This window comes from Ambystoma mexicanum, chromosome 2q (assembly GCF_040938575.1).
Source record: "Ambystoma mexicanum isolate Mex_15411 chromosome 2q, UKY_AmexF1_1, whole genome shotgun sequence".
NCBI lineage: Eukaryota > Metazoa > Chordata > Amphibia > Caudata > Ambystomatidae > Ambystoma > Ambystoma mexicanum.
The window spans coordinates 425543581-425555895 of NC_090924.1; the positions used below are offsets into that span (position 1 = coordinate 425543581).

General features: G+C 47.1%; 1 protein-coding gene across 10 annotated transcripts in view; it reads right to left on the reverse strand.

Annotated features, from left to right (window-relative positions):
- LOC138569465 (uncharacterized) overlaps positions 1-12315 on the reverse strand; it is a 2298575-nt gene that overhangs the window by 984615 nt on the left and 1301645 nt on the right. For all 10 annotated transcript variants that reach the window (XM_069647455.1, XM_069647449.1, XM_069647446.1 and 7 more), the window contains one exon: positions 7796-7858. In XM_069647455.1, coding sequence (XP_069503556.1) covers positions 7796-7858 — 63 coding nt within the window. The remainder of the gene's footprint in view (positions 1-7795; positions 7859-12315) is intronic.

Sequence of the window (12315 nt, forward strand, 5' to 3'; positions counted from 1 at the left end):
CTCGACCGGTGCTGACCGACCCCACTCGGAGGCGCGGACGGACCGGTGCCTTGCGATTCAAGAACCACTAGCATCTGCTTCCCGAAGGAAGCCCATTCCTCCGGTGTCGCTTGCATGGAGGGATAAGCGACCCGCCGACAAGCGGAGTCCTCGGAAAAGGACGGGGAAGGCGATCTATGCCGGCGCTTCCGGGAATGCCTCGAAGAGGCGGAGGAGTGGCGAGACCGACTCCTGGAAGGAGACCCACTGGACTTCTGACGATGACGCGGAGAGTCACCCCTCGAGTCATCCGTCGAAAGCCCCGCAGACCTCGACTTCCGGGGCTTAGACACCCGGCCTACCGACAGCTTCTTCTTGCGTTCCCGCAAGGCCTTTGCCGTGAGCGACTGGCAGTCGACACAGTCGTCCGTATCATGGGCCTCCCCGAGGCACCAGAGGCAGGCGTCGTGCGAGTCCGTGACCGACATCTTGGACCCACAGTCCCCGCATTTCTTGAAGCCCGGACGCGGGGTTGAAGACGAAGTAGACATCGCCACGAACAGGTCTTCACAAAAAAAACGAACAGGTTCAACGAACTGAGAATTCGAAAACAGCAAACTCCAACGAGTCGAGGCGTACCGAGATTCACGAAGCGAACACGTTTGCGGGAAAAACGGAACTGAGGCTATGGGCGTCGTGCGTCCTACTTATCACATCGGGTGACGTCGGCCGTCGGAGGAGGTCCTCGGGGACACCGCATCGAAGTCATCGACGCAGACGCCGCGATTTTCCGGAGCAGCACAGCTGTGGACATTACCCGTCATAGATATGGAATACGTTGGAGAACCCAATCCCCTCGAAATGGAGTTACAGGTAAGAAACTATTCCCTTCTCCAGCATTGGATCTTTCATGGATTCACATGCTTAGAATAGATTGCAGAGCAGTAACTCTGATATGGCGGTGTGAATGCAAACCAACTTTAGTTGGTCGTTCCCCTGGACGGGGCTTACCTCACTGAAACAGATGGTGCAAGACTGCTCTTCCCATCTGCACATCGTCCGCATGTTGCCGTTCAAGGCAGTAATGGCAGGTAAACGTATGTGACACCGACCAGGACGCCGCTTGGCAAATGTCTGTCAGTGGAATCCCTGCCCACAGCGCCGCCGAGGACGAAGTTGATCTCGTGGAATGAGCTCTCGGACGACCTTCTAGCAGTTTTCCCGCCTTGGAGTGACAAAAGTCAATCGTTGACAAGACCCATCTAGCTAGTCCTTGTTTTGAGATTGCCTTTCCTCTCGTCGACGGACCATAAACCACAAACAGTTGCTGCGTAGTCCTGACTTGCTGAGACCGATGAAGGTAGAATTTCAGAGCTCTCTTCACCTCCAAAGTATGGAATGCCTTTTCCGCATCCAATGAAGGAGTTGCGAAAAAGGTAGGTAGAACAATTGACGAATATTTATGATAAACAGTAGGAACTTTTGGAATAAAATGAGGATTAGTCGACAGCACCACTTTGTCCTTAAAGAACCTCAAGTACGGCGGATCTATGACCAATGCTTGTATCTCCGAGAGCCGTCGAGCTGACGTAATAGCTAGTAGAAAAGCCAACTTCCACGATAAGAACTTCATAGACGCGGAAGCCATCGGTTCAAAGGGAGCTTTCATTAGCCCCGCTAACACCAAGTTAAGACTCCATGTTGGTGGAAAGTGCTTAATCGGCAGGAATGTACGGAATAGACCCCTCATGAAGTGCTTTATCAGCCTATCACTAAACAAGGGAGACGACTGCCTTTTCCTTGTGAACCTTGAAATGGCCAGTAGGTGTACCTTTATCGACGAAAAAGACAATCCGCTCTCCGCCAAATGCAGCAGATATGGGAGAAGCTGTTCTGGAGTTATATTCAGGGGGTGCAATCCCGGCTGACTTTGACACCACCCACAGAATCTCCTCCACTTGCATGCATACGACGTGTTCGGGGAAGGAGCCCGTGCGGCCTGCAGGATTCTCCGACAATCCGACCAAATACTCAGGGTACCAAACTCCGAAAAGTCAGAAGCCAAACTGTGAGGTTGAGACTGTCTGGGTCGTGATGCCACACTGTCCCTTTGTCCTGGGACAGGAGGTTCGGGGCTTTCCGAAATATTATTGGCTGCTCTATTGACAGTTGAAGCAGGTCGGAAAACCACGCCTGTCTCGGCCAATACGGAGCCACTAGGATGACTCGACACCTGTATCTGCGAATCCATTGCAGGGTTCTCCGTATGAGATGAAACAGGGGAAAGGTGTAGAGAAACTTGTCCGTCCACGGGAAGGAGAACGCCTCCCCCAGCGAGCTCCTCTGTGGCCACCTGCTGGCGTACAGCTCGCACTTTTTGCAACAAAGGAGAACAAGGAGATCCAGAGGAGGTTGCCCCCACTTCTTGAAGATCTTCGATAACTGAAGACTGTCCATCTCCCATTCGTGTATTTGGTCCATTTTCCTGCTGAGGGAGTCCGCTTGCTCGCTCCTTACTCCAGGGAGATGGTGGTTATATCGTGCTTCAGAGCCCATTGCCAAACTTTCTGTGCCTCGGTGGAAAGGGTTCTGGACCGAGTGCCTCCTTGTTTTCTCAAGTAAAACATTGCTGTCGTGTTGTCTGTCAATATTCTCAATACCAAGCTTTTTAGGTGTGATAGGAAAGATTTGAGGGCCCAGCGCACTGCCCTCAACTCCAGTACGCTGATGTGCAGGAGCAATTCCCTCGGAGACCATCGACCTTGCGTTTGGAGAGTGCCCATATGTGCTCCCTAACCCGTCAGCGACGCGTCCGTCACTATGGTCACGCAAAATTCCGGTTCCTGTAGTGGTACCCCCCTGGATAGGTTCTGAAAGCTCTGCCACCATCGAAGAGCTCGTAGGAGCTTGTTGTCGTCGACGACCAGTTTGTCCGACCAGAGTCCTTGGGTCTGGGTCCACCGGTCCGCCAGGAACTCTTGAATTAGCCTCATGAAAAGGCAGCACTTGTTCACCAGAGGAATGCACAACGCCATAGCGCCCGGTATCGACATATTTCTCCTCAACGATACTTTGGTATTGATCCTCCACTGACTTGCTAGCTGATTGAGTCTGTGGATTCTGTTGACGGATGGCCTCACCAACCCTGACTGGGTTTCGAGCTGCGCACCTAAGAACACTAAGCTTCTCGACAGAGTCAACAAAGACTTCTCGAAGTTTACTGCAAATCCCAGCCGTCGTAAAAGTTGCATAGTGGCTTGTAAACTTGTTTGAGTTGCCATAGGGGAGGCCCTTGCTTTCTCAACCATGCTGCAACTGGAGCTAAACATTTCGTGAACGTCCTGGGGAGGATTTTAGTCCAAAAGGAAGCACTGTGAACTGGTAGTGAGTCAGTCCTACCACAAATCTTAGGAACTTTCTGTGTCGTCGACGCATTGGTATGTGGAAGTACGTGTCTTGAAGGTCCAGCGACGCCAGAAAATCCCCTTCTTGGACAGACCGGATCACTTCCTGGAGTGTGAGCATCTTGAATTTTAGGCTTTTCAACGCTTTGTTGAGGTAGCGAAGGTCGAGAATGGGATGCCATTTTCCGCTTGGCATTTTCACTACAAAGTATCGGGAATAAACACCTTGACCCCTCTGCGATGCAGGAACCAATTCTATAGCCCCTTTTTGTAGCATAAGCACCACCTCCTGTTGCAACACGCTCAGGTGGGGTTGAGCCAAAAACGCTGGTGGAACAAGCGGAGGGTTGCTTTTGAATTGCAGGGAATGTCCAAACCTTAGAGTGTCCAGCACCCACTGAGCCGTGGTTATTTGCTCCCATTCGTCGACAGAATGCAATACCCTGCCTCCCAGGAGGTTCTGATGCCCGTCATTGCTTGTCTTTGGCCTGCTTATCTTTCGACGACGAGTAGCCCGTCCTCTTCCTGGAGGCCTAGTAGTCTCGGCATCGTTTCGCAGTTTGAGAAGCCCGTCTGTAGCCATGCGAGGTGTACGCCGTCCTATTGAAAGACCTGTCCCTTGATGTTGAGAATCGGGAGTTCCTTGATGCTCCCCTAAAGGGGCGAAAATAACAAAAATTCCTTCCACTCTGGAGGGCACCCAAAGAACGCGCCGTGTCAGAGTCCTCCTTCATGCTCTTTAAGGCCTCATCCACCTTTTCGCCGAACAGAAGGTCTCCCTCAAAGGGCATATCCAGCACCTTGTGTTGCACCTCAGGTCTAAAGTTGGTGCATTTAAGCCACGCTTGTCTCCGTAGAACCACCTAGTTGTTGACTTGCTCAAATCCTGATTCTGCGAGGTCCACAGCAATATTTATAGAATGATTTGAGGCCTCTTCACCCTCTCGGACGAGTAACATCGCCGCTTTCCTGTGTTCTTCTGGGAGATGTTCTAGTATGGGTGCCAACCGGTGCCACATCTCTCTATCATACCTGGCCATTATAGCCAGAGAGTTGGCCGCCTTCACCGTCGTTGCACCCACCGACAACACCTTCTTGCCAAAGACATCTTGTCTCCTGGCCTCGTTCTCCGGAGGAGTCGTGCATTTGTGCTGGGACCTTGCTTTTCTCGCCGCAGCCGCTGACACCACCAACTCTGGGGCTGGTTGGGAGGATAGACATTTGTGGGTGGATTCTGGAGCCTTACATTTCTTCTCTAGCCTACCTTTTATTGCGGGCTCCGAGAAAGGATGACGCATCGTCTGTAAACCCTCCTGCCACACATGATCCAGGATGGGTACTGAGAACACCGGCTCCTTCTCTTCCCCATGTGGTCGAATAGAAAACAGTCTTTTTTATCTTCCTCTTGAGCCAATCCGAATTCGGTACAAGCTTTGCTCATCATGGCATGGAACGACCCAATGTCGTCCGGGGGCGACGGCTGAGCTGGGCTCCTTGGGGCTTCGAATTCTGCCTGACTCCCAGGTTGGATCCCTAGAGGGGGATAACGAAATATCCGATAGGGACCTTCTGTCTGAGTCTGAGTCCAGCAGCTCTCCTTCCTCCAGGAGTGCACCTGTGAGGTCCTCACGTGCCGGTATTGCCGTCGACACCGTCGGAGCTGGCCGACGGGAAGGGCCAGTTTCGTCGACTGTCGATATGGTCGGAGCTGCCACTTGAGGTAATTTCTCATCCAATGTCTTTAACAAGGTCTGCAACGTGGATAGAACTTCCAGTGATAGAACAGACTGCGGGTTAAGAAGAGGGGTTGTAACTGGGATATTTGTTGTTGCTAACCCCTTGTAACCCGAGCTCTGCAGTCCCAGCTATCCTCTCACACTCCTCGTCCACAGAGGATACAGACAAGGCCGCCTCCTGTTGCAGCAAGGATTCCGGTAAAACTGGGTCGAATACCTCCGGTCGCCAGGCCTCCTGCAGGATCTCGTCGACGAGGCTAAAGTTGGGCCAGCCGTCGTCGTAGCCACCACCTGCGGCATAACAATAGATGAAACCAACTGCGTCATTGGTAGTGAGGGAGTCGACGATCGCCCTCCCGTCGACGATGGTATCTGCGCAACTCCTTGAGGCATTCCTGCCTTTTTTGAACTTGACCTGTGTTTCTCAGACTCTCGATTCGAGGATGATCTATGGTGATCACCTGAGGAGGATCTTGACTTCTCCTTTCTCTCCTTTTTTGACGATGATGATGATGTTTTCTTCAGTGAAGATTCCCTTGCGGAATGGTTTCCCGAAGACCCCTTCTCCGCAGGGCGTGGTTTCTTCACCGGGGGTTCAGCCAATGCTGAACGGCGGGGGGCCCCTAAGGATTTTGAGGCCGAGGCCACGCTGCGCATGGAGCCTACCTCCAAAGGCGGGTACGCACCCGCTCCATCGCTCAACCAGGCCACCAACCGGCGACTCCAGTCTTTAAGAGTCTTTTGGGTGAAGCCCTTACATATGTCGCACTTGTCTGCCAAGTGGTGAGGGTGTAGACAATATATGCAGTCCATATGTCCATCCCCCTCATACACTTTTTTCAGGCCGCATGTAGCGCACGGGCGGAACAGAGCTTTTGCAGACATCAGGAAAAAACACAACGAACAACCTTGACAAAATAGTAGATGACGCGAGGTGATCCCACTACTTTGGAAGACGGTTGAAATCTGAAGGGGCCGCGGGGGCGGGGCATTTATACCGCTACATCCTATTGGGGCATCCGGCAGCCCAAAAACGACGTGGATAGGACACAAAAGTGTCAAAGTTTTCCTATGGAAAAACGGCTTTATAAGTGTACCGAGGGTTCCCAGTCTGACGATGGGGAATATTCTAAGCACGTGAATCCATGAAAGATCCAATGCTGGAGAACTTTGTATCACACGCATAAATATGTGGCTGGAAAACCCCCGGGTGGTAACATTGTAGCTAGCGTGGGTCCTCAGAGCTAACATGCGGAGACACCCATGGTCAGAAGACCACACATTTACAACAATGTATTGAGCGCATATTGGACTACAAAGTACAAATGTTCCTGGTGAATGAAATTGATGCTGGACAAATCAAAGTATTTGTTTTTGCTTAACAGGGATTTGTGTCTGCTTAGACAGGGTTTCCCGCTGTTGCAGTTAAGAGGGGGGTTTGTATGTCACGATTGTGTGCAAAGGGAAGGGTCACAATTCCTTCAACTGTTGTGCTCTGATGTGCCTGTGGACAGGTAGGCATAAAGTCATCAAGGTGGTCTGTCTCAAAGTTCCTGTGTTTGACACCTTCTCTCTGAAGGGTACCCAGGGAGGGTGACCAGAAGCCCATCAACTGGCTCGGGTGGCACCACGCCGTCAGTCACTGCTGTTTTATCATTATAAAAAGTAATGGCAGGGCTCAACAGACCGTTTCTGTACTGGATTGCAAACCTCCTAATCCCGCTATTGCACTGATTCCAGTCTTTTTCTATCTGTGGGGCGGAGCTTGCCAGTTCTGACAAAATAACCTCTTAATAATGAAATCACTCAACTCAATTACAGCACCAAGCACAAATAACTTGATGAAAGCGATGCATGGGTTGGATGTTAGGCTGACTGTTATTACATATGATTTGTTATTGTTCACCTACAGCCTTCTCTTCTGCCTAAGTGTTATGTAGCGATCAAATCTTTTCTCTAGTGCGCTCAATGTGCTGGCCATTAAAACTGCATTATTTGTGTTTAATAAGGGAAGAAATAGCTTTACCACTTTGAAAAGTTCACTCCCCCTTATTTTTTCCAAGTTGTCTTCTATATCACACTGTCTTTGTTTATCACCTCACTGTAACAACTCACTAAGATCTGAAGCAATCAATCCATTGCTTTGGTGCGTCATAAGCAGCCAGTAAATAATTACAAAAGTCTTAAAATTAAAGGGATACGATGAGTGCAAGTCTACCAGAATGGACTCACCCTTGTTGACAAGGAAGAGTGAGGAAATCACAGTAAAGATTAGAGTGCTAATGTTTTTCATGGATAGGAATTCAAGACTTAGGGTTTCTGATGTGGCCAGCATTCTTTTCAAGGGGACTGGGGTATAAAAACATCAGGTTTAAGTAAAATGAGACATTATAATCCTTTACAGCAGATAACAATACAAGGCCATTTTCTTTCCAGTTAACGATACCTTTACAGAACTCCTGAATCATCGGTACTACAGTGTATGATTTGCAGCCGTCAGGAAAGCAAGTACTCAATCTTTCAAGCAGGGATCAGTTTAACTAGTTCTAATAAAATTAATTTTGTTTTGAGGCATGGAAGACAGATCAAGAACGGACACTAAATTCTCAAGATTGTTAACTTGGGCACATGAAAGGTACACGTGAAAATGAAAGTGGAGAGAATAGACAAACGTACCTTCAGTTTTGCCAACTGAATAGAGCCGGAGTCCCGTTCCCGCTGAGACGGTAGTTTCCATTTCTGAAAGAAAAGATAGAAAAGTGGAAGTGTTAGTACTAATGGAGAGAACTTTCAACTGGGATAGGACATACAGCAGTAGCATACAGACAAATTATCAGGGAAATTATAGATTACAAGTCTAGAACAGGAACAGTAAATCCAGGCCTGAACTTTAAAATGCAATTACGTGGTCCAGAAAGAAGAACTTGGGAAATAACAGAAACCCTCATCTGTAACACCTCAAACCAAAAAGACCTGCTCCATTGAAAGTAAGGGGAAACACTGAGCTAGAAAGTGCATGAAATGAACTAAACCGTTAAGAAAACATTCCGTCTATCATCTCATTTAGAAACCGTCAATTATTTTCAGCTAATGATATTCAAATCCTACCTGCACAACAAACCAACCCACACAACAACTCTAATATTGAACCTGTAATGTTCAGTCTAGAACTTCAGGATCCCCAATGCCCGCAATCTAGAAGAGACATGTTGCCATTCTCTAGTTGTTTCTGTATGTAAGGAAGACCAGATGCTGTAGGGTTTTGCCATTGCCCCTTGGAGTACATATATATAAGGAGTCACATGCTGGTTAACCACATAACTCATTGGGGCAGTTGAACTACACTAGAGCTTGGGAACACACCTTTTCACTGCTAAAAGCAATTCCAAAATCAAATGTATTTGTCATATTTTCCACATCCGTTTAATTTCTTGTGATCCCTAGCACAATGAAAAGAGGGCAGTCAGGTATGTGATACTCCACAATTACACATATGGCTGACCCAATTCCTAGGCAGAAATGTTTGAGGGCTGGGCATGACTACATAACATGAAGGTACACCCCCCTTCTGTTTGTTCCTTCAGTAATTCCTCATCTTAACCGGCTACATTCTCGCAATACTTCTAGGCGATGTCTATGCATAAACATATAACCCAAGCCCAGAACTTTTGAGGATATCCAGCAACTTTTTCTGTAACTCAACACCCACTCCTGATCCACCCGTTGAGCCACTAGATCTGTTTCCCTTCCCGGTTAATATTAAATTGAGCAGTTTCTGATGAATTGCTGATGAGAGGCACTTTGAGGAGGTCACTCACCGCAATATTTTCTCCAGCTCTGTGAGAGATTTTACTGGCACCCACTTTACTTACTGGCTGTAGAGGTAAATGCCACAAGTGGAGATAACCCATACAATCTAGTACTGTGACTCCAAACTTACATTAAACAAAAGGTTAAAAGCACCAACTTTTAAACTAATTACCCATATTATGGCATCCTGATTCTTTCCAGCGAAACAATCCCCCTTTCATGATTCCCCAGAGTGAAATACAAATTCATAAAAAGAAAAAGACAAATTGGGATGAAATTAAGTAGCAGCTAAAATCGAACTGAAGTAGCACCTAAAACCAGGGACACTTATTTCCAAACTGAAATGGCAAGGTTTGTAACGGGTTAACTGCTGTACACTTCACCCTCTTCAAGCTTGTGAGCCAAGATAGAATCCATCTCTGTGAACACACCCCTGCCTACTCCCTAAACAACCATGATTTCTCAGATTTCCCTGAATCCAATTCTCGAGAACCAGTAGTTGCAAGGTTTGCAAGGTTGTATGTCTGGCCACATAAGACCCCCTTTCACTTTCAACGTCAAGAGAACCTACCAGTCCCCCTTTCGCTTTCGAGAAAGTTCAGATCACATCAGTTCATTATTAAAATTAGTTAAAGGGATAGCATGAAAAAGAAACAATAGCCTGGCAAGAACATTATTTTTTATGAGAGCTATCTTGGCCACCAAGTACTGAAAAGAATTTTCATCTATAAAGATCTTGTTGGATGGTTTCAATGACACAAGGAATGTTTGCTGTATAAAATTGGGAGATTTTGATATCAGCAAAACCCCCAAAGAACATGAATATCTCCAAGTACTTTCCATGTATTTTGATAGACACTTTTCCAGAATGTCTAAACAGAGTATCTTTCATGACACTTCTATAAACACACCAGGGCTTCCTAAAAATGTAAGGAGCCTCAATAGTACGTATTACCATTTTCCATCAGAACTTGCTAATGTAACTGCAATATGCAGCAGTGACCTAAAGACCTTGCAGAAGACTGTTAGAAAGGTAATCTACAGCCCTGGTGAGGTGTGAAGACCAATCCTTGTGAAGTAGAGTTTGCCAACCAAAACTATCCAAATGGTAGCATAGCTGGGGAGTCCGGATTCACCGTTAGGAAGTAAGGGGAGCCGTACCAGGGAACAATTGACATTGTACAGCTACACAACAAAATACATTATACATATTGTAAAATGACACATTCTAAAGTAGAGCATCAGATTAAAGCACTGCCAAGTAAGCACCACCAGGCACAAACAGAATGTCACACAAAAAACAGCAATGGATTGAAAAATGTTCCCATCTTTCTCCAAAACCAAGTATAATAGACCAACACCTAAATACTGTATACATTAGAGATAAAAGAAGGATGGGGAAAAGGGTTGAACAATTCACACAGGCCATAATAGTCTATAATTAACTAACAGCTACTCTTTGAAACCTAGGCTTTTCTCCCCTTGTCTAGGTGTCTCAAATCTAGGTGTTCCAACTACTGCCTGCCACCCTAAGAAACCTAGGCCTTTCTCCAGTTATCTACGTATCTAAAATCTAGTTATATTTACTGCCTGCTACTGTTTGAAACCTGTGCCTTTCTCCCGTTATCTAGGTATCTCAAATATAAGTCTAATTACTGCCTGCCACTGTTTGAAACCTAGGCCTTTCTCCTGTTGTCTAGGTGTCTCAAATCTAGGTGTTCTAATTACTGCCTGCAATTCTTTGAAACCCAGGGCTGTGGCCAGAAATCCAGGTTTGTCAATTCTAGATGTTTTAAATACCACTTGCCCTCTGTGAATCCCAGGCCTTTCTGCAATTACCGCCTGCCCATCTGTGAAACAACAGCTGCCCTCCTGTTATCTAGGTGTCTCAAAGCTTGGTACTTGATCACTGCCTGCTATTATGGGAAGCCTAGGCCTCTTTCTAGGCGTCTAAATCTCAGGAATCAAGGTGTTTAACTTATTGCTTGGCTTCGCCGAAACCTACATCCCTCCCTGACCCTCTGAGATCCTAAAACTAAGAGTAGTCTCATGTAAAACACCAGCAAAATCTATGCTCCCACTATCATATCTCAAACCTCTGGGCACTATCAGTACCCAGCATAATGGAGTCCTAGGCCGCCCGACACCCAAAAACACCCAGCACCCTCTAAAGCTAGTAATTAATGCTAATCACTACCCCAGTTACCCTTCTCCCCATAGCCCCAGACAGCCGAGCCACACATCCAGCGCCTAGTACTCCCCTACTCCCTTGGACAGTCCGCTCATAGTTAGAGGAACATCCTAACCCATCCGACTGAACGGACAGACACTCTCGGAGAGCACTGAGGCATCGCAACGTAAGAGGAAAACCTCAATATTGTCCCAGCACAAGAAAAGACAGGCGGGCAATTGCCCTGTAAACTCTACACCCAGACCAACTCCTACCACTGATGACCCAAAATGCCCCCACGCAAAATTGTACGCCGACAAAGAGAGCAGGAACATGGAACAACTAATACGGATACACAAACGCAATTGCCTCCAGTAGAAGCCACCTTGAATACAGAACACACCCCGCCGAATACTAATCAACAGAACAAGCATTGTAAGAGAAAAATCCTTATACCTTACACCGTAACTCGCAACAACCGCAGAGCCTCGATACTTCAATGACATTGACATCTCGAGACAAGCCAAGAATCCTCCCCAAACAACTGAAAAAAAGACCAGAGTACCCAAGAGGAGATTGGGATGATACCAACCCCCTTACTCCATATATCACAAGACCAGAAGGGCACTATCGATATACACATCAAACCACACGTGACAATGAAGCACTAGAGGTCAACAACCCAACTATCAATTTAACAGATCGATTCAATGAAGCAGCCGCATCCGCTGAACCTCAACCAACCAGCATCAATACACAAGCACCCCAATTAAACACCCAGCAATCAAAACAAGGAACAACAGATAAACAAAACCACACCAAAAAGATCCATTGCAATCTAATCAACGCAAGGTCAATGTCCAAACATGGCACCGAAATCTACGACCTCCTATGTAACGGAGGTATCAACATCCGATTTGTAACTGAAACATGGCTAGATGACAATTACATTATCACTCTCAACAACTGCCTGCCTAATGACATCAAGAATGTCCAAGCAAACAGGAAAACCAAAAGAGGTGGAACACCTGGAAATTAAACTGGAAGACCCACTAAACATTGATAAATGCAAATGTCTAATCCTCCGCCTATCAGCAAACCCCAGAACAAACCTGAAATTCATACTGATATACATATAGCCAACTTAAGATTCGACCTTCGTAGACGCCTTCACGGAAGCAATCACGAACCTATCCATCAAGCACAATCAACCGAT